At 43.5% G+C, this 23,281-nt stretch overlaps 1 protein-coding gene across 1 annotated transcript in view; it reads left to right on the forward strand.

The window, feature by feature from the left end:
* Window positions 1-23,281, forward strand: part of AOAH (acyloxyacyl hydrolase) — a 184,338-nt gene that overhangs the window by 149,304 nt on the left and 11,753 nt on the right. Inside the window, exons 16-20 of the mRNA XM_055590397.1 lie at window positions 4,410-4,582; window positions 11,985-12,043; window positions 12,128-12,187; window positions 13,457-13,553; window positions 20,298-20,374. Of these exons, the coding sequence (XP_055446372.1) occupies window positions 4,410-4,582; window positions 11,985-12,043; window positions 12,128-12,187; window positions 13,457-13,553; window positions 20,298-20,374 (466 nt within the window). The remainder of the gene's footprint in view (window positions 1-4,409; window positions 4,583-11,984; window positions 12,044-12,127; window positions 12,188-13,456; window positions 13,554-20,297; window positions 20,375-23,281) is intronic.

Genomic DNA, 23,281 nt, shown 5'->3' on the forward strand with positions numbered 1-23,281 from the left:
CAGTGGGTGAAGAAGGATGCAAGCACCACGGTGGCAGGCAAACCCAGGATGGCAAAGTGGATCTGACATGGGCTCCAGAGCATCCTGGGGAAGTTGTTTCAGCTCAGCCCAGTCAGCCTTTGACAACAGGTGGCGCTAGTGGTAAAGAATCCGCCTGCCAATGTAGGAGACCTGAGATGCGAGTTTGATTCCTGGGTTGGGAAGATCCCCTGGAGGAGAGCATGGCAACCCACTCCAGTATTCTTGCCTGGAGAATCCCATGGACAGAGGAGTCTGGTGGGCTACAGACCATAGGGTCGCAAAGAGTGGGACACGGCTAAAGTGACTTAGCATGCCCACAAGGCCTGGGAGGTGTTTCCTAAATCACTGGAACTCTTTGATCACTAAAATGCTAGTACTCAGTTCAGTTCAGTCGCTCAGTCGTGTCCAACTCTTTGCGACCCCATGAATTGCAGCACGCCAGGCCTCCCTGTCCATCACCAACTCCCGGAGTTCACTCAGACTCACGTCCATTGAGTCAGTGATGCCATCCAGCCATCTCATCCTCTGTCGTCCCCTTCTCCTCCTGCCCCCAATCCCTCCCAGCATCAGAGTCTTTTCCAATGAGTCAAAGAGTACACAGATAAAAGTGGCATTGAGAATTTTTCAGATACAGAGTCACAGGGACCTTGTATGGCATCCAGAAGAGGTGACCCACCATCTGCCACTCAGACCCTTCTGAACTTACCCGAGCTTGCTATGCCCACGACAGGGTATACCTAGCAATGCACACATGTAAATTATCTAGGTGTACGTGATGTAGCAAAGATGACTGGAGACTGTTCCAGCAGAAGCATCATGGCATCTATTCTGACTTCAAGCCATTTTGGTTAAGCTTGCTTATTTTGTGAGGTGCCCTTTCATAAATGCAAATTAGCTGAGAGTCTTTGTTTATCATCAGGGTTGTGTCTCTGACCAAAAAAGAATCATTAAAGAGGGAGTTTGGGAGACTTTCCTCCCTCTTAACTCATCTTGCTTTTAGGTGGTTGGAGAGGCTTAGCTCAGCATAACTGCTCTGTGCCAAACTGCTGTTGTATCAGCAGAAAAAACAAAACCTGAGATGCCAAGGCAAAAGTTAACAGGTGTGCATGCTAGCTTTACCACTGACAGAAGACAGGACACAGACCCCAGCTTGCTTTGTTTCACCCCTGCTGTTGCACTCCAAACACACAGTGAAGGTAAACCCTGGTTACTCTGGGTGGATTCTCCTGGTCTGAACAAGCCCACGGGGCAGCCCGAATCCCCTCCACACACTGGGGTCCTTCTGGTGCTGTTGGACATCTGCAAATCAAGCCTTACCAGTCTTTTACCCCTAGTAGATAGGCAACCTATTCTCAGATCCTTCTGAGTACTTTTTTTTGTAGGTTACAGAGCCTTTTTGTTCATAAAACCATATAATTTTTCCCAAAGTAATAAAAACCATAAATATAAAATTTTATTCTACATGCTGGGGTTTTGTAAAATGGATATCTTTTTCCCTTGCCTCCTATCTCTTTATCACAAAGTCCAAGGACCTCATTACCTAGTGTAGAAGCATATACACCAACCACAACAAACGCCCCGAACATCAGGCTTGCTCCACCTTTTCCTCTGGATGGGGACATGACGCTCATGACAAACTGGCCCAGGTGGCCCTCACACGCATGGCCAGTCTGTCACCCTTGGGATAGCAACAATGCGAAAGGTTTATTTGGCTAAGTGAAATAGAGCGGAAATGATATAAGATGACAATGTTTTCTGCCCCTCCCATTAAAACTCAGTTTTCTTTCTTATTTTAGAAAAAATAAAATAATATGAGGACCCCTTTCATATGGATTGTTTCTCTGATCACAAAATAACATCTGTTGTAAGAAGTTCAAATAATACAGGGTTTAGGAAGGGAGAGCTACTCCAGAGTCGCTCCCTACCAGCCCCCACAAGCCTGCTCTGAGCTAACCAATAGAGACAGCTTCCTGTATTTGAATCCAGATTTTTTTTCTATTCAAATTCTAACTTACAGGCTGATTAATATTCATTGAAATGAAATATTATTATGCTTAGTGCTCTGCAATTTGTTCTTTTTGATCAACAATACTTTTCAGCAGTCTTTCCCAGGTTAATACATTTAGATTATTCTTTTTAAAAAATTTGTTTTATTGAGATGAAATTCACATATTGTAAAATTAACCATTTTAAAGTGAATGATTCAGTAGCTTTGAGCACATTCAGAATGTTGTGCGACCATCACCTTTATCTAGTTACTTCATTCCTTTGAATGGCTGCATGGGTGTACTATAACTTAGGTAGCCAGGCTTTTTAGTTTATTCCAATTTTATTCTATTCCCAGAAATCCTGCAATATTTGTATGTACATTTTTGTACATTTGTGCAAATGTTCAGATCAGATCAGATTAAACGATAATTTCCCAAAAGAGAAATGTCAATCAAGGTTAATAGTTAAGCCAACTTCAAATTTTGATACATTTTGAAAAATTCCTTCCAAAATGACAACACCGATATCCATTTAGGAGCAGGTCCCTTAAAAGTGACAATAGTGAATACCCCAGGGACTTCTTTCTATTCCCTCTTCCCATGTCTCTTATGTCTGGTCCAACCTGTGAGTCATGAACTTACTTTTTCTGGCTTAGAATCTGCATTTGACGCCCAAGGGTGGCAGTGACAGAATACCTCAACTGGGTGACTTCAAACAAAGGAGACATTCTCTCACAGAGCGGGAGGCTAAAAGTCCAAAGTCAAGGTGTGGGAAGGGCCAGGTTCCTTTTGAAGTGTCTATGGAAAATCCTTCTTTGTCTTTTCATCCTTCTAGTGGCTCCCTGAAATCCTCAACATTCCTTGGCTTGTGGCAGCCTCACTCCAATCTCCACTTCCCAGCATCACATGGCTTTCTTCCCTATGTGTGCGTCTCTCCTCTTCTTAAAAAGACCCTAATGATTGTATTTAAGGCTCATCCTAATCCAGTATGATCTCATCTCAACTGATTATATCTGCAGAGGCCCTGTTTTCAAATAAGGTCACACTCTGAGGGATGCTATCCAATCCATAGACAGGATCATTAGGTAAATCTGAAATTTTAAGAACTTAGAGAACATGATTCCATTTGATTAACAACAGGCAGTTTAAAGCCTAAAGAGTAGATGAAAACCAGAAAATTCTATATTCTCTCCCAGGTTAATGCAGGTTAGCATCTTAAGTCAATTTGATGTGTACTTAGGTCTTGTACAAAAATCAGTTGTGCAAAAAATGAACAATAGTAGGCTTACATATTAAATCCAAAAATGTTCTAGAATCCCTATTTGTACCTTGCCTTTTAAACATAACAAGAAAAAAAGAGAGAAACAAAGAAAAGAAGGGAGATTTAAATGAAATTTTCAATGATTTATTTCTAGTATTTTGTACATTTCTTATCTTTGTTCTTTGCTCTTTTCCAAGACAAAAGAAAATAAATCAACCAGCTTAAATTCAATAAATGTCTGATTGAAGCTAAAGATTTGCTACTTTTAATTCACTTATGATTTACATCTTTGTCTTAAATTCTTTGATTAGGACCATGCTCTTATAACTACTTTCAGTACTTTCATTTTCTGTTTTCACTTTTATGGAACAAAAAGATAAAAATAAAATTTTAAATTTTAAATATCCTCTATAGAGCACAAGCACTACCACATAGAGAAAGGCAGTGATGAAAATTTGAATTGTCCGCTGACAGATATTGTTGCAGGGGTACAGCCTGGAATAGCGATCTATCAGGAAATTCATGAAAGTTCACATTTAGTGCAGAAAGGAAGGATGTAGTGTGGACACATAATGTCACTTCATTTTGCAGTGAAAGTCTGTTTCCCTGACTATGACATATATGAAAAATTTAAAGGCCAAGTTGCAGATCTCAAAGCACCAAACAAATAATAAGCAGTACCAGGCTTCTTTGATTCCATTAACTGTGTGCAATAGTCAGGATCAGTGACATTATACTGCAGGAACAAACAGCCCCTAAAATCTAAATAGCATAACACAGTAAATATTTATTCACTCACACTACATTGTCCATCAGGGATCACCATGGAGCTCTGTTCCAGTACTCATTGGTGGAGCAGCTGCCTTCTAGAACATTGTTCAGGCCCATGGCAAAGAGAAAGGGCATCCTAGAGGCTCTCATACAACCAAACATGACAAATGTCATTTCTGCTCACAACTCGTAGGCCAGACATGTCAGTGGCCCTCCTAATCACAAGGGAGTCCCAAAGTCAGAAATATTTTGCAAATAATCAGTGTGTGTGTGTGAGAGAGTGTGTGTATGTCAGGGGCAGGGAAGTGTATTTGCATGCATTTATCCTTATAACCTACTAAGATGTTTTCTGTTTCTTTTGCCAACAGGAATATTGATCCTCTCCCAAAAATGACCACTCCTGAGAAATTGTACTCCAAGGTCATGCAGACTCTGCAGTATCTAGATTCCCACCTGCCAAATGACAGTCATATTATTTTATATGGCTTACCAGATGGAAGATTTCTCTGGGATCATTTGCATGACAGATATCATCCTCTTGGTATCAGAGATTCTTTTACTCTTTAACAATGTCAGTGTATTCATAGTTCAAATATATGTAGCTCAACTATATAAGAATACACCTTAAATGTCACCAGAACCAATCAAGGAGAGAGTACCCAGGTATAGGATCTAAAGTTCAGTATCCAAAGGTGGCCAGAACCATATCAAAGTCAGACAGGGCAGACACAGTTAGCAAAGAATTTGGACAAATTGAAAGGTACGAGTTTAAATAAGGAAACTCCTTCGCTGAAGGTGAGATACAGAACACAGAACAAGCCAACAAAGTCCAAACAAGAGACAGAAAGGGAACAAACAAGTCCAAGGGAAGGATTTCTCCAGACCTCAGTGGTGAGCGCCCCCTGGTGGCCAGAATTCTAATGGATTCTGTGCACCCTGAATCTTCCCTGGTAGCTCAGCTGACAAAGAATCCACCTGCAATGCAGGAGACCCTGGTTCAATTCCTGGGTCAGGAAGATCTGCTGGATAAAGGATAGGCTACCCATTCCAGTGTTCTTGGGATTCCCTGATGGTTCAGCTGGTAAAGAATCTGCCTGCAATGTGGGAGACCTGGGTTCAATCCCTGGGTTGGGAAGATCCCCTGGAGAAAGGAGAGGCTACCCACTGCAGTATTCTGGCCTGGAGAATTCCATGGACTGTATAGTCCATAGAGTCACAAAGAGTCAGACATGACTGAATGACTTTCACTTTTACTTTCTGTGCACTCTAGTGACCAGTTGGGAGTTCTATAGAACACAGTCCTCCAGAATCTTTGGTCCCTGCTTCTACATTCTTGGAGTTCTTGGCCCTGAAATGCTTTAAAGTTCCAGGAAATTTCTGATAGCATGTGTAGCATTCCAGATGCTTTACAAAGATTGTGAAAGTAGTAGCAATTCACCTTGGGAAGAGCTGCCATTACTGATCCTTAAAACAATTCTGTAAGATAAATGCTTCTATTCATTCCACTTGATTGATGAAAAAAACTAAGGCTCAGAAAGGTTGCGTAGCTTCCCAAATGTTGCACAGCTTACTGTATATGTAACCTGGGTGTAGCAGGGTTCTTTTTCTGTGTTTCAGGGAAGAATGTCCTTTCAAAAAATACTCATTGTATGCCATGTGCTGTTTAAGACACTCTGCAACCAACTCTGCAGTGAACATTATAGTCAAAAATCTCAGCCAGCATAGGCTTAGGTAACAGTGGGAAAAGATTCCAAAAGTCAGAGAAGGCTGAGTGTTACTAGAGAAAATTAAACAAAGGGCAGATGGGAAGTGCTGGCCTCAGGCCTCTCAGAGAGCCCTCTACAGGGAGAGGTCTGGGGACCATCATCTCAGCCCCATATTGACAGCACGTGTGCCAGTCTCTCATGGAAAGAGACTGTCCCTTCCCTGGTATTGCCAGGTCTGCCTCCTTAGACCAACCCTGGAGGTGCAAGCAGTTTCTTGTGAGTCAGATGAGCAATTCAGAGGGGGGTGACCCGAAACTCCTTCCTTTGTGTCCCCCATAGTGGGTGGAGGAGAGAGCTTTCCCTTGCATCCGTAACATCCCTGTGTCTTTTCAGTCCTCTCGTGTCCTCTTCCTGCTGCTGCTGCTAAGTCGCTTCAGTCGTGTCTGACTCTGTGCGACCCCATGGACGGCAGCCCACCAGGCTACCCTGTCCCTGGGATTCTCCAGGCAAGAACACTGGAGTGGGTTGCCATTGCATTCTCCATTGTGTGAAAGTGAAAAGTGGAAGTGAAGTCGCTCAGTTGCGTCTGACTCTTAGCGACCCCATGGACTGCAGCCTACCAGGCTCCTCCATCCATGGGATTTTCTAGGCAAGAGTACTGGAGTGGCTTGCCATTGCCTCTTCCTGCAGTTCCTGTTTAATCTAACCTCCCTACCACCTCCTTCAGCAAGTTCCACCCCTCCCCACACAAGAAAAGAGCAGGGACCCTCTAACCACCTCTCAAAGGGCTCTGATCCCTTCACTGAGTTCCCCTTACTGGGGGACGATAGGAGATATCCACATACCACACTCCCTACCAATGGACTAAGGTAATTTTCTTCTTCAGTTATGAAATGTACTATGAATGTTATTATTGTCTAAGAAAACATAGTTTAGCCTCTCATAAGGAAAGCATGTTCCACCTGTTCACATGGCTTCGACCACACCCTGCAGAAATGATTGTGTGATTCCACAGTGAACTTTACTCCATTCTGGGCTGCCCTGGACATGTGAAGGACAACCACTTGGGCTGAGAATATCTCTTTGGGTCATTGGGGATGAAAATTTCAGTTCCCCTAACAGATATTTTCAGATTCCCTGGTGGCACAGATGGTAAAGAATTCACCTGCAATGCAGGAGACCTGGGTTTGATCCCTGGGTTCAGAAGATCCCCTGGAGGAGGGCATGGCAAGCCACTCCAGTAGTCTTACCTGGGGAATCCCCATGGATAGAGGAGCCTGGTGGGCTACAGAGCCTGGTGGGCTCATTGGGTTCCAAAGAGTCGAACATGATTGAGTGACTAAGCATGGCACAACAGATGTTTTCAGATTCCTAGATTTCACCCATGCTAAGAAATGCTTAGGGAAGGGAACTTGGAGGCAGGGGAAATATGCTCCCAATTTACTCCATCACACCAGCAGGGACTTGACTATGGGTTTTCTGACTTCAAATCCCATTCCCTTTCCATGAACTGCAGTTAGACTGCATACAAAAGTTTTTTCAGATATGCCATGGAATTCCCTTGACTCAACCATAGTATTTAAAAATGACTCCACGTAATTTGGAAGAGAGCAAGGAAAGGAAAAAGGTGATTGATCAGGAACTCAATCACGTGGAGGATTCTCTCAGCCAGTGGTTCTCATCCAAGGACTACCCACCCAACCCCACCATATCACACTTGGAGATACAGGGTGCTACTGGCATCCAAGGGTTAGAATCCAAGCATGTTCCTAAACATCCTACAGTTCACAGGACAGCCCCTCCACAACCAGGAATGTCAACAGTACCAAGGCTGAGAAACCCAGCTCTAGGCTTCGTCTTATCCTCAAACAGCCTCCCTCCAGCCGCTGATCTAGACTAGCATTTCACAGCACTAAAGCAAAAGGTGGAACAAGTGTGTTCTATATAAACAACCCTAGTTTGGTGCATTGGGGCGGGGGAGGGGGATCCAATTAGGGAGAAAGTTGAAACCACCTAAAATTTCTAATGTTTTTCAGTTATTATTCATATCTTAAATTATCCCTGCTGTCTGGTTGCTATGGGAAATAAGTGTTGAGTTCCTCAAGAAGCATCAGGGTCCTTCCTAGGCAGACTGGGGAAGGAGGTGGGATTTACCCAGCATCCTCATTCCTCCTCTGGCAGGCTCCTAACTCACATAAGACGACACAGTTGAGTAGGGGGCTGCTGCCTTTGCATCGTCTCCATTCTGTTTCTGCTCCACCTCCAATCTTTGGATCTTGGTTCCCACAAGACAGGAACCAGCAGTGAAGCAGGTTAATGCTGGGTCAGTCTCAGGGCTTGGTTGCTTTGCCCAGGTTAGGGTGAATGTCATCTTGATCAATAGCCAAACACCTGAGTCTGGTTCCCGGGTCATAGTGCTCAGGGTTGTACAAGAAATTAAGAGGGGGTTTCCATTTATTTTTGCCTTTGAGCCAAGAAACATGATGATGATGATAATCTGTAGATTTGACTTTAGCCGCCCCTTAAGGATTAAGAAAGAGGCCAGGGAGCAAAAGGGATTGGGGAAGAAGCCCTAGGTCAGTGATTGCATTCTCTGCTGCCTCAATAGTACAAGTGGGAATTCAGCCCATCTATTCAGGAAAGAGGTTAAATGCCAAAGCATCAGATCAGCAGCCGGTAGAGGCCCAGAACAAGAACAGGTGTCTAGCTAACTCCCACCAGGTAAGAAGGAGCTAGGCCACCCTCCTTAGCATCGCTCCTCTTAGCCTTGTTTGTGAATCATCACCCAGCAACTGCCTGGCTGCCAAGGGCTGTGACAGGCCCACAATCTCCACTAGCAATTAGAATTCCTGGTGAGAATGTTCTGTCTTTTTCAGGAATTACCAGAAAGTAGGTCTCACACATTAGGATTGTACTTGCATAGATCTTTTGAGAAAGTTTATATGTGACCAGGAATGTGTCCTTTCAGGCACAGCCTATGAGGAAGGCAATCTTTCTGTTAATATGTCTGAGATACCAATTATCCAAAGATGATACTAAGGTGAAGTTCTTGTCCTCTGAGGAGAGGGAAAAGAAACTATACTGGGAAAAAGATTATACAGATCCTGACAGTAAAATTACCCTGGGGTCAACGACACCTGTGCAAGCATTCTGGGAGCTACCCAAAGGGTTAGACTGTGGTCAAGAAATCTGGGAGTGCCGGCTACAAGTAAGTCTGCCATACGGCCTTCCTTGAAGGGCCTCTGCCATAAAACATTGGCAATAACTTCATTTTGCTTCAATTATTCTTAAACTGAAACCTAGTGCATTGTAAAATACCCCACCTTCCATTTTCTTACTAGCTTCATCTCTGTTTAAATTAATGTTGAAGTTTTAACACACTTAGATGGTACTTCGTGAAGGTGTGGCTGACCTTTGTTGGTACTAGGCTTTTATTAGTACCAACTTTTATTTTTATTTATTAGTACCAAGCTTTTATTAGTACCAAAATTTCAGTTATGGTCCCAACATTAAATACACTCCAAAAACTGCCCTAAAGAACTTACACATGACTCAGACATGAGCTGCTACTATAGCAGCTGGGGTAGAAGATACCCTTTGATCTTAAGAGGGACTATAGGGTATCCACTGGGCCAACCCATGGGCTCCCAGCCCTTACACACACACACACACACACACACACACACACACACACACAGATTGTTCCACTATTGTGGGACAGCCCTCTTGTTCCTGTCCTGGGCATTCATGACCACCGTTCTTCATCAGATTTACTTTCTACAAGGAGTTGTAGACACCACCTCTTTGCATGTAGATACGACATTTAGGTAGGATCAGTCTTTATACCAGGGCTCCTCGATATGGAAAAATACCACTAAAGTAACAGGGATAAAAAGTAATACATAAAAAGAAAGAGCGAATAACAAACTGACAGTTTCAATCAGTGGAAAAGAGCATAAGAACCATTTTCCTTCTTCCCCATCTTTCAACCATAAGCCCATCACAAGCACTCTCAGTCAGCCTTTCACATGGCCAGACCCAGACACCCTAACCTTTAATAGGCAGAAATACCAGAGAGAAGGGAAACCAACCCATTACATCTCTCCTATTTATCTTCTAACTACAGTTAATTTGCCCTTATCCCATCCACAGACCTACCTACTCACCTAAGAACTTCCTCTACATCAACCTGATCCGATTAGACACAGAACCAGAATAGCCAGGAGATAGAGGGGAAGGAACAGGGACTGGGAGATGATCCAGACGGAGGATATGCCTTGTGGTCTCATCCTAACATGTGCTCAGCAGTAGCATAGCAGGAAGAGGGGAGTAAGCTGGGATGCAGCAAGACTATAGATCAGCTTAGCCCCCATAGGGGAAACAGCAGATGACTTCTCCAGCATCCAGGAGCAGGATAAACTCCAGTCCCTGTGGATATCAGTGAAGTCCAGTCTTTCAGATGAGGAAGAAGAGGGTGTAGAAATGTTTCTTATGGTCAGGCATGAGGTGCCACTTCCGGCAGGTTGAAGAGACTTCAGCCACCGGGCAGGGGAAAGAGAGAGAGAGGCCACCAGGTGAGAGTCAGGGCCAAGCAGGTTGTCAGGGCCCCAGCCAAGCTCTCTAAAGTTTGTTACATGACCCCAGTACCAACAAAGAAACAAGATGGCAGAGGGAAGGCTGGCACTTAGGGGCTGGGTCAGCAAGAGCCAAGGCCTCCTGGCAGTGGAGAGTTAAGGGTGGCGATGCAGGTTGGAGGTGTCAGTCATTGCAGCTGGGCTAGGCTGAGACAGGCAGGGACACACACAGAAAGGAGGCAAATTGCAAAAGTACATGCACACACACACACACACTCACACACACACTCTCACACACACTCACACACACACACACACACACACACACACACACACAGGGAAAGCAGACTCAGTGATGGAGAGTGGGATCTTGGAAAAAGATGGGAGCTGAGAGCTCCATGTGGAGTCCATAAAATGAAAGTGAAGACAAGAGCCAGTGGCTTGGGATTCATCTAAAATGTAAAAACGCAGACACCTTTGGAGCACAGAGAAGGCCCCGCATGTCACTGTGACTTTAATGGCGATAATAAGCCTGCAGTTTTCCAGTCCTGGGATTCACTCACCCACACAGAGACATAATATATTTTTCCTCTACGACAAGAAAATTGAATCTATCTTTCAGTCTAACTGATCTGAGGTATAAGTGAAAAATAAGACTGTGTTCTATCACCTTCAATCTTTCTCTTCGCTCCGAGATAGGCCCTATTATTTTCCTTTATTTTTTCGGGCGTGAGAGAAGTGTTAATGGATAAGACATCAGTCATTCACCCCTGAAATGCAAGAGAGCCTGGATTTTGTGTCCCAGCTGCAGCATGAAAGTTGAATTGCCTCTGGGGTGAAGTAGGGGAGGGAGGGGGTGGGGAGTGGGGGATATGGTGGAAGGGCCAGGGGTGGGAGGTGTGAAGAGAAAATAAATTATACCCCCAGATTCTGGGTCTAGAGGTGATATTTGGAAAGACTCTGCATGAGCTTGCATTTGGTACTTATCACTTTATTCTTATGTACTTCTTTAACTTGCACCAAAAGCACCAAAAATAGAGCCTATCTATTAATGAGGGCTCACGTAAGAGAACTGGTGGGCCATGAAGGGGTATAACATATTAGCTGCTCCCATTCGATGGCTGCCCAAGCACTTGCGGAAACCTTCAGTTCACCAAACTATAAAACAGAGCATGATCAGACCTTCAGACACTCGATTGTCCTGTCATAATTGGAATATTTATTTATTTAATTGGGTCAGACTTCAGTGTTTCATAGACACAAAAGGAGGATTTGGTCAACTGCACCTTGCATGCTCCCTGGGCCCCATGTTTGATACCATTGCCAGGAGAAACCCGCTGCTCTGCCAAGTCCTTCATTAGTGGTGTTCTGGTCCATATGGTGCCCTGTATCCCTCTCCCTGGAGTCCTGCCCTAGCCCTTGACAAGAGCCCAAGATGGGAGTGAACTCCTTAGGGCTTCTCCCCAACTCTGGGTCTCAATTTCTAGGGAGCTCAGAAAGAAGGAAAGCCTAGGCTTCCTCAAGAGCAATACCAAGTGCAAAACCCGTAAGATCCCTGGGGACCGCAGCCTCCTTCAAGGGAGGCAGGATCACCCATCAGGGTCCCTAGTTGGCTGCTGTATCTCTGAGTGCATGCCACAGGCCAGATCCCTCTGTTTTCCAGGCCAGCTCAACAAGGACGTGACCTACGCGCACTTCTACTCCTTCCTGAACTGTCTCCAGGTGAGCTCACACTGACTGCTTCCAAGGTCATGCTCCCACGATTTGCATCATTCTTCTGTATTCAAAGTGTTTTCCTGCTCTCAGGTCAGCCCCTGCCACGGCTGGATGTCTTCCAACAAGACGCTGCGGACTCTCACTTCAGAGGTAGGGCTGTTGTGGGTCCTTTGATCCCATCTTTGAGCATTCTCTCCCTGTGTTTGCTGCAGGACTTTCATTGGGGATAGGGTTTTGGCAGGGCAATGTCCTCCAAGCTGGTGAATTAAAAAAAAAACAAATTCAAACTCTTGGATGCTTGAGGAGCCAAGAGAATGTGGGGTGCCCTGTCTCCCCACTCTGCCTCACTGAGCCTGTCATCTTGCCAGTTTCTCTTTGCGTGCCTCTCTCTTGGATGCACATTACGCATGTACACACACACAGAGATGTCTGTGAAAGCTTGTCCTAGATATATTTGTAGAGTCAGAGAAGTGAGCAAGGTTAGGTATACACAGAGCTGGAAGTCTCCCAAGGCAAGGGAGGACCAGATGCCCCAGAGCCTTCCTTTCTTCTCTGAAAAAGATTCCCACATTTCTTTCACAGATGGTAAATAATCTCTTTGTAAGGAATTTATTTAAAAGTTTTTACAAGGGAAATATGTTTCAATTTTTTAAAACCTTGGAATGTAAAACAATACAAAAAACATTAACAAAAATCACTCAAAATCTCACCACCCAAAATTAATATGTATGTCTTTGCAGTATTACTTTCATATTTTGGGGACTTTGCGTGCATAGTATCAGAACACATGTATTGTTTTATACCTTCTAATGTTCATAATTATTCCTCTACATCGTAATTTTGTAATCATTTTAGAATACAGAGTACATGAATATATCATGGTTTATATCATCCCTTGGTGTTGGACATATGAGTTGTTTATAATTTTCCACTATGATATATAGCATTGTGATGAACCTTTTTATATATAAAAATGTATGTCTTTGTGTGGCATGTCTATTTTCTTAAGATAAATTCCTAGAAAATTATTAGGTCAAAGAGTACACCAGATCTGATCCGTATCACCAAACTGTTCTCTAGAAAGGTTAAACAAATTGACATTCTCAATCACATATCCCATGGCAATGCTCTTTATTATCACAATTGTTCATCTTTTCCTTGACAATACCATGGGGAGAAAATGGTATCTTATTACTTTAATTTGCACTGATTTGGTTCCTAATGAATTTTAACAGTTTTGTACGCTCATTCGTTGGCCATTTGTGCATGAACAGAATTTAATATGCAGAGCTGCTCTCTGCTGATGACTTGCAGTGGGGGTGGGAGTGGGAACTACTGATTTCTTTGTTCTGCCTGAATTATCTCCCTAAAGCCCAAGTCTAGGTTTCATGAAATTCTCCCTGTTTCCTTTGTATTCAGAGAGCAGAACAACTCTCCAAAACGCTGAAAAAAATTGCAACCAGCCAGAAATTTACGAACTTCGACCTTTTCTACTTAGATTTCGACTTCCAAGAAAGTAAGTTTTGCTTGGTTTAGGTATTGACACAAGACAAAAGCAGCAGCCACCATTTAGAGCCTGCCTGGGCAAGGTGTTTGTTTACAAGCGAATAGGCAGTAGCGTGGACAGGGTCACTGTTGCCCATCCTGACACATTAATAGCTCTGAGTATTGGAAGAAATAAAGTATGATACTCCTTCTGGAAAGGTGGAAGCTTAGCATCACTTCCTTATTTCACCATTATTTTAGAATCCCTGCAGCAACAGAGCCAGTGACCAGTCGGAAACAGCTCTGGGCTGGGAGCCAACAGGTCAGTGAAATCATCTTACTTATTCTTGACAGTTTAGTAATGCCCTGCTTATGAATGGGCTAAGGATGTGACAGGCCTGAGGGATAAGCCCATGTCTCTTCTCATGGGCACTGGATTCCCTAAGGACTCAAAGCAAGGCAGATTCCCAGCCCCCTCACATGATGAAACAAATCAGAGTCTCAAAGGAAGGGTCTTCAGATGCCTATGGTAAAATGGACAAACCATATCCCAGCTTTCTGGAAAAAACATTGCTGCTGTTTTTCTAGCACTCTCTCCAAACACTGGGGTCACTGATAAGCGGTCACAAGAAAGCAAGCATGATTACTGGATTTAACCTTTACATCTTGACTCTGAAAAATTATTATCTATTGACTTTAATCCTTCCAGTCCCATTTTCATTTCTAAGTAATTGTTATACAAGACAAAAGCCTCTGCTGTTTGACTGCCAGCTGAGATGATGCTAACGAAAAGCTTTGCAGTATGTGCAAAGGATGGACGATTTCTCATAAGGAGTTTATCATCTCTATCTCCCCACCCTCAGCTCCCCCAGCCCAAGCATCTGGGATGAAGCAGATGGCCATCATGAATTATCAAATGTTGCATTAGCTGACAGGTTTTGCATTGTAGACTCTAGTACTTCAATTCTGAACATCTTTTCAACAAGACTGATCTCTCTTAACTAGATTTCCTGCCTAGGTGATACATATTTCCCTCATGGGGAGAGACATTTTGATAAATAACCTCTCATTAAAATGCAGAGTTAAAGCCTCATTAATGAATTCCTGGTGAAAACAAATGTACCACTAAGTAATCTTTGATCATCACCAACCATGAATGTAGATAAAGTTTTTAAAAATATAATAATGCCTAGCTTTCACTAGAGACTTTCTCATTTCCACAGTAATCTCTAGCACTGTCATTTGTTATCTTTGGGACTGTTGGAAATTCCCTGAACATTTTCAAACTCTCCTTTCCAGACCTGGAAACAGAGACACTGTATCTACATAACAAGTCTTTGTGATGATTGTGTGAAATAATGTATAATCCTCCTAAATGCCATGCCTGGAACATAACCAGCACCTAGGAAAGAACACCATTCTCTCATACCCTGGCCACTTAATACACAGCTCAGAATGAACAGGATCCATACAGCAAATGCAGAGCCCTAGGCCCCACTCCTAATTAGGACCTGCCTAATCAGAGTCTGTCTGCATCTGGACATAATCCACAGATGATAAAACTTAATCAGTGGGGCTCCGATAATGCTCCAAGATTAAGAACTTAGTCACTTAATCATATTTTTACTAAGCCCTCCTATGTGCTGTACAGGTGCTGGGAATATAGTTAACAAAACAGAACAGTCCTTCTCTTCATGAAAGATAGAGAAAAGAGCTTCCTCCCAGACCCCATCCTTACCAGCATTCCACATGCTTGGAAGCAGAGGTTCCTCAGCACATTCTTATCCTCAGAGCAGCAATAAATGCAATTTAAAAGTTTCAGTTAAACTGAACATGCCACATCAACATGGTGATTGACCATCTTACTGAGAAATCTCCTAGGTATCTCTCCTTGTTTGTCAGTTCTCATCAGTAGTTCAAGGAATTTCCTGAAATTTTTGAATTTCCTGATATTGAAGGGCCAGTTTTGGTACAGGGATTTCTTTGCCTTCTCCATATGAGGTTAGTCTCCACTAGAGAAGACGCAGTGGGAGGGAGAGGGAAGACAGAGGAAATGGTACCCTGGGATCTGCCTCTGGAAACATCCGGTACAGCATCCCACATTTAATAGCTATGTGCACTTCTGAAAGAGCTGGAATCTCTATCTACTTTTCAGGACATCTATGGTGACGTCTTCATCAATGCCCAGTGTTACTCTACTCCAAAAAGAATGCCTACCTTGAGACTAGCATTTTTCCAGGGCAGGCAGAAGGCGCATCCACTCCCAGATCCATCTCCATGCATAGCCTCCAACACACACACTTGGTCATGTCCAGCTCTTTGTGACCCCATGGACTGTAGCCCACCAGGCTCCTCTGTCCATGGAGTTTTCCAGGCAAGAATACTGGAATAGGTTTCCATGCCCTCCTCCAGGGGAATCTTCCCAATCTAGGGATCAAACTCACATCTCTTGTGTCTCCTGTTGGCAGGTAGTTTCTTTACCACTGCACCTCCTGGGAAACTCTATGGAGCCATTTATTAAATCTGCAGTCTCCGTAGTCACATGAAAATCTCTGCTCTCATTTCTATACTGCATTTGAGCATCACAAATATTACTTTCATATGTAATTCACAATTTCACACCCTGAGACAGAGCAAATGACTGTTGAGAGTCCCTGTCCCTCAAGGGTAGACATGAGACCTGTCTGTTCTCCGCTCTGACAGCCTCAGTCCAGCTCCAAAAGATGATTGCTCACCTCAAAGACTTTTTCTGTCTCTCGCTGACTCATCGTCCAACTGGTTATGAGCTAAACAGAGGCAGTAATTTTTTCTCCCTTCAGGAAATGCCAGCCTGAGCAGGTGATGTCCTTTTTCTTCATCTCTACCACACCTCCCAAATGGGGGAAGGAAAATGCCACTTGACTGACAAGGCCATTTTTTCACTGACACTTTAAATATTCCACCAGCTGCCCTCAGCTTCTAAGACAACTCAATTGGAATAAACCTGGTTCCCCCACGTGTGTTTGTAAAATGACCAATAGCCATGAAATCTGACCAGAATTCAGATTTTTCTTTAAGTATCTCCTAATATTGCTGTTCATCAAGGAGCTAGCAAATGTTCTATGAGTCTTCTCCTGTGATTTCTATTGCATCTCTGAAAAACTGGTTATTAGCAAAGTTTTGACTTTACCAATAAAGAAAATACAGTAGGTACCATATCCCAAGAGATCGTTCATGCTGATTCAAGAGCTTTAAACCAGCTGTTCCAAAGAAAAAATTGGAATTCGTATACCTATTTTTAATTATGGTCCCAGGTAGGAAGGAAACTGACCAATTTACCATGATACCCTGCTTGGACATCCCACGCCAAAATCAGTCAGGAAGAAATAGAGACTACTGTCTACAATTGTATTTATTCTAAAGAGCAAAATTTCACCCTGAGATAAACAAACTAAAAAGGATCATTCTATCTAACTCTGTCTGGTCATAACACAGGTGAAACCTTAAACTCTTGCCTGTGAGTTACTGACTCTTCCTGTAAGTGTTGTAATTCTGATGTCTACAGATATTTAGTGACTGGTAACCCTCAAAGATAGAATCATCATGTGAGAAAATGATCCTACATTATGAGATCAAGCCTCCAAGGGAGTAGAAGGAATGACCATTCCTTTTCATTTAAAAAACAGTCATTAATTCTGATGACTGAATTTGTTCCATGAAGTATAATATCCATCACCACCTCTCCCTTCCTCTAAGGGAAATAGTTTTTCATTTAGTAGTTAGCAATGCACATAAAATTCAAATCAAAACGGAAACAGCCTAGACTAACTTTAAGCTTGGTTAAGACTAGCGTTTAATCACACTAGAGAAACATTGTTATAAGAAGTCTGGTATTTATAATATGGAGCTCTCAGTAAACATTTCTCTCCAGGAACACCATCTTGGCTTAAACTTATAGGCTCAAAATTGTTTCACTCATGGGCTCAAATTTGCTTTCCACTGTGGATTTTCCAGCTTTCTAGATCACTGTAATTCCTTTCCGAATGTTCTCTTAGCCAGTAAAGGCACAAGTTTAGATTGAATTTGTTGATGAACCTTCTCTGCAAACAAGGAGAACCAGAAAATACTGTAAGGAACTTCATGCCCCTGCTGGATCAGAGGATGTGTGGGTGGTCCAGGTCAGCCCCATGCCTTGCTGTCCATCTTATTAATACAATCCTCATGTCTTATTCATCCAACTCTACAGCTTCTCATCAGGCTTTCTGAGGTCTTCACTGGGCTTGCTTTCCATTGTCTAACATGGACTGGGAATTACTTAACACTGGATAGAGATTCTTTCTCTCTTTCTTTTCTTTTTCACACTCGTTCAGCATAAGGGAAACCAAACTAAAAATAAAGGGTGGAAAAGCTCATTGAGAACTTGGGTGAGGTGAGAGAGCACAAGTAGCATAGAAGTGAGGTCACCTCTCCTGGGATAGATAAACTGGGAGGCTGATGTCTTAACCTGGGCTGGACCTTTCTGCATCATTATTGATTTTTGTTTTAGAAACTCTTGGGACTGCAAGACAGGGATAAGGCTGATCATACAGAAGAGCAAAAAGTATGGAGTAGGCTCAGTAATGGGTGACACCGACTTTGAAGAAACCCTTCCAAATGCCTGGTGCTCCATTAAGGGTAATTGGTTGGATAGTCAGATTGGCAGTGACTCAGAGAATCAGTGTAAAATTCTAAAGTAGAAAAGCAGGACCCCCCAAAAAAGTGAGTAGGAAAGCGGCCCATCATCTCCTGGTCAATCAAAGGGGAGAAGGAACAGCCTGAACCAAACACTGGGAGCTCACAGCAGGTAAGCCAGATGAGCAGAGCTGGGCTGGAGCAGCATTATGCACCCAGGAGGCCAGCACAGCCCACAGGTGCTTCAGTTTCAGGTCCAGAGGTTAAGGTGCAGCAGCCAGAGTTTAACATGAAGCAGAAAATCAGATTCCAAGGTCATGCCTGAAAAACAGAACAGCCAGGCAGACTGAAGCTGGAGCCAGGCAAGCTTGCCCAAGGCTCTGTCTTTCACAGGGTTCCTGTGGCCGACTGCAAGAAACTGTTGAGGTCTGCAAGCTGGTTCAGCAGAATAAGTCTTCATAAGGGTTAGTGTGGTTTCAGCATCATTGCAACTCTAAGCTTCCTATCAGAAGATCAGATATATACTACTCCTTCAGAGAGATACATCATTTACCAGCATGAAGCAGTCTCCCTCAGGACCACATGTGGAGGACACCGTGCACAATGTCCTTGATTTGAGTGTCACAACAAATGCAAAGGCCATTTTCCAATAGCTGTTTCTTCTAGAACCCTCCAATAAAACCCAGTAAAACACAAATTATAAGAGAGTGGCTCAGTGGTGGCCATTCAGGCAGGGAAAAAGCCAACAGGAACTGGTAATCCAGTGTAAGACTCCAAACCACCAGCAGGGATTGTCTCCTGTGCTGTAAGAAGGGCAGCAGTATTTGCAGCCCCTCTGGGGATGAGATGGCTGGATGGCATCACTGACTCGATGGACGGGAGTCTGAGTGAACTCCGGGAGTAGGTGATGGACAGGGAGGCCTGGCGTGCTGCGATTCATGGGGTCACAAAGAGTCGGACACGACTGAGCGACTGATCTGATCTGATCTGGGGACAGGGATTGGACTGCAAGTATAGATGGCCTGGCGTGATATTAGAACTAATTACAAAAGCAGCATAGTATTGATTCAGCTCCAGGGAAGTCCAGCTTCTCTTGTCCAGTCAGAGCCCCTAATAGAATTTTCATTCTTCCCTTGGGGCAAAGGGAGATAAAAAGTGGGGTGTGGGGCAAGAGGACACAGATCCCTGCCCTTGAGTTTTTGCGGAGTGAGGAGGGAAGATGGAGTAGGAAATGGCAACACACTCCAGTATTCTTGCCTGGACAATCCCCATGGACAGAGAAGCCTGATGGGCTACAGTCCACGGGGTTGCAAAGAGCCAGACACAACCAGGTGATTGAACACATACGCACGAGGAGGGAGGAACCGGGGGAATCACAGCTGTGCCCACTCCCTTCTCAGGACACCAGGGAAGTGAGGACATGGTGGGCTACTCTAGTAACGGTAGGTCTCACAGTTTTCTCTCTGGAGGTTTTCTGGGGATTTGAAATTTCCTTGAGAAATCCTTATTGACAATATGATATTACAATGTAGAGTTTATTGTGCTATTGCCTTGGGGCAACTGACATTCCTGGGTTTCACCCCTGTTGAAGAACAGTTTTATTGCTGCTCATCATTTTAAGGCTCATAGTGTTTTCTCTGTAGCTATGCTCTACATGTGATGTTGAGATCATTTTATGTAATTATATTTCTGAGAATATGTGAGTTTTAATGATGATGGCTTGACATATGCAGGCAGTGTCTGGAAATGGCAACCCATGAAAGGAAAGGTTAGTTTAATAGTTTCCTCTTGTTTCTGAAATTCTGTTCTGGTCACTGAGAAATGAGATGGACTTAAATCAATGTTGAATATTTTACAGCTCACCCTTCCCTCCCACCCCCCTTACTCTACAAACCACATTCATCCAACACTATCACATGTTTTTCTTCTTGAGTTAAAGGGGGAAACTGATACAATGGAAATATCACTTCTGTTTAGAAAACCCCCATCCTGAAACAGTGACTCAGAGGCAGATGTGGCTGGGTAAACATCAGCCCAGGAGGAGCATCCTTCACAGCCCTTATTCTGGGTGTTCACCACTGCTCGGAAAAGCATGTCTGTAATTCTGTGTGTGTCTGCCTTGCAGTCATGGAGGAGTGGAAAAAGAGAGGTGGGCAGCCCTGGCAGCTCATCGAACCTGTGGATGGATTTCACCCTAATGAGGTAAGAGCAGTCACATGATGGTTGCTAAAAGTTGTTATTTTTTCATTATAATTAATGCATCCATATGTTCATTTTTATCCTGTTTTATCCAGAAAGAGTTTGAAGTGATGTACATACATGTGTAAGATAGAAGATAAACATAAATTAAATTAATATTCATTTTAAAGAATAAAGTAAAAATCAGAGTAAAAGGAAAATGAGATCGAAATGATACCTGGATTCCTGACTTAATGTTTACAATTCATGATTTGTCCCAGAAATTCCTAAGGTACTCCCTGCAAGGACCCACAGAATCAACTCCAGGCTTTCCAAGAGGCTGATGCAAAGAGAGGCATAAACCATGGCCTTCAAAAGATAAAAAAAATAAATAAATTAAGTACTCAGAAAAAAAAATCAGAAGGATTCCTGGAAATGAGAGAAATTTCTGTGAGAAATTTCTTCTACAGATCATTCTAGAAAATGAGGAGAACTGTATGAGAGGAGAACAATGTCCTTGGCAATATCCTGCAGTAAAAGCTGTTTCCCATCTAGGATTCCAAGGGACAATTCTGGAAAGTAGTTCTGCTCTGGTCTCTTCACAGAGCAAGGGGAGCTGGAAGGTTGGATGCTGTCCCCTCCTGTCCTTGTTCTGTCCATTATCCTGGCTGTAGCCAGGGAAGTTCCTCTTTTATCTGTTCTATATACTGGACTTCCTTATAATATCTCTTTATATAGAAAATAGGAAAAGAACCGGGGGCGGGGCCAGCTCGGCCACTTGTTACATTTTGGTCAGTCAGGCCACAGGGAAGCCTGATCATTGCTGCAGAAGCTTGAAGAGAACCACGTTCTCCTTCCCTCGAGTTCTAGGTCCCATGAGTACCCATGGGCAGGGCTAAGAGTTATCTCAAAAGAAAAGGAAGACCGCTTTTCCATCATCAGATGATGGACAGTGGAGTCCATAGATGCTGGGTAAATTTTAAAGTGAATATTAAACGCCCATGTGTTAAATAGCAACAACCCAAAAAATCAAGTAATGCACTTCAGAATATCTAAGTTTCCTGTGTATCGCTTGGATATGTTGATCCAGAGAATTATTGGCTAGAAGCTGCTTAAATATTAGAGTTTGCCCCCTCCCCTTAATGATGTCTGGTTTTAGAATAGTTCACGTGGAGACCTGCTTTCTGGCCGTAATGAGGTAGTAGTTCTTATCGTTCTTTGTACATCACAGAATTCTACCCTCTGACTCTACAGAGAACAGGGACGAGAGGAGATGGTCGGATGGGGAGTAATGAGGAACAAACTAAAAAGAAGAGGGTCAAAGACAGCTTTGTTGTATCTCTTGGGACATATCTGTCTGATCTATCAAAAGAGTATTGTGTCCCTGCCTCTTAAAATAGCATTAGGGTTCAAGTTCTGTCAGATTGGGGCTCTTTCTTGCACTCAGACGGTTTCACCAATAACTGATTGTTGTGAACAGAGTCAAAAGCTGAAAATCAGTGTGTGCTATATTCGTCAGTCGTTTCTGAGAAATTCGTTCACATGCTGGGAGTGGATGATAGAGTGGGCCACAGTGGGCAGAGCTATGACTAAAGTGGATGACAATGGAGAGATATGCCTAAAGCCTGCCTACTTAGCCTGTATGTTGAGCTGAACAGTCTAGATGGCAAATTGCCATCCAAGAATGTTTACAGAGTGCCTATCCGGTATCAAATACAGTGAGAAGTCAAGGATGAACAAAAAACTACCCCTGCTGGTTAAGGAGATTATAGGATAGAGTGGGAGAATGAGAAGTAAACAGATAATTAAATGTAAAGTAGTCAATGCCTCTAATTTACAAGCACAGATGCTAAGGGAGCATTATGGGAGATGGGATGGAGCAAAGGGGTACGAGAAAAACTTTTGGATGAGGGAACTCAGAATTAAGACTATGGACTTGTCAAGTGACAGGAAGAGGGAAGGGGCTGCAGAAAGTGTTTTGAGCCAAAGAAAGTGCAAAGACAAGGACCTGAATACAAAAGAAAGCACAGCACATTGGAGGAAGTAAAAGTGCTTCATTGTGGCTGAGACACAGAACACGAGAGTGGAGCAGAGAGAGAAGGATGAAGAGAGAGATTTAGGGACAGATCACATAGGGTCTGTATGGGATTTGACCTTTCAGCTATGGAGAATGGGGAGACATTGAAGGTTTTTTCAGCAAGAAGGAAAAATACCCAGACTTAGGGCCTCCCTCGTGGCTCAAACAGTAAAGAATCTGCCTGCAATGTGGAAGACCTGGGTTCAGTCCCTGGGTCGGGAAGATCCCCTGGAGAAAGGCATGACAGTCCGCTCCACTATTCTTGCCTGGAGAATCCCATGGACAGAAGAGCCTGGCAGGCTACAGTCCATGGGGTCACGCAAAGAATCAGACATGACTAAGCGACTAACACTTTCACTTCTTTCACTTTGTGCTCTAAAAAGATACCTGAGGTGGTGGCGTAGAGAATGGTTTGGTCCAGAGGGAGGGAGACCTGTTTCGAGGACACTTTTGTGTGGGAGAGTGTGGTAGCCTGAACAGAGGTAGTGAGAGTGGAAGAGAGAAAGCCTCTATTGGAGTGATTCAGACCGTTAAATCAACAGAACATGGTTGTTTATTGGATGTGAAGGTGAAAGAGAAAGAGATGCTAAGCATGACACTTCTGTTGTGAATTGGGAAATTGGATAGATGAGCAGCAGGACATTGCTTGCTGAGATCAAGAACAGCTTTAGGGGGATAGGGTGGTTTGAGGAGGCGTTAGTAAAAGTTGCATTTAAAAATCCTATAGGACTCATGTTGATGGCACAGACATAATGCCAACCAAAAGAGTAGACATGAACTTTGTCCAGTGCCCCTCACCAGTTCCTGTACCTCTGAGCAAGACAGTTGCTACTGGCCCCTCACCACCAAGAGGG

This window comes from Bubalus kerabau, chromosome 8 (assembly GCF_029407905.1).
Source record: "Bubalus kerabau isolate K-KA32 ecotype Philippines breed swamp buffalo chromosome 8, PCC_UOA_SB_1v2, whole genome shotgun sequence".
NCBI classification, from domain to species: Eukaryota; Metazoa; Chordata; class Mammalia; order Artiodactyla; family Bovidae; genus Bubalus; species Bubalus kerabau.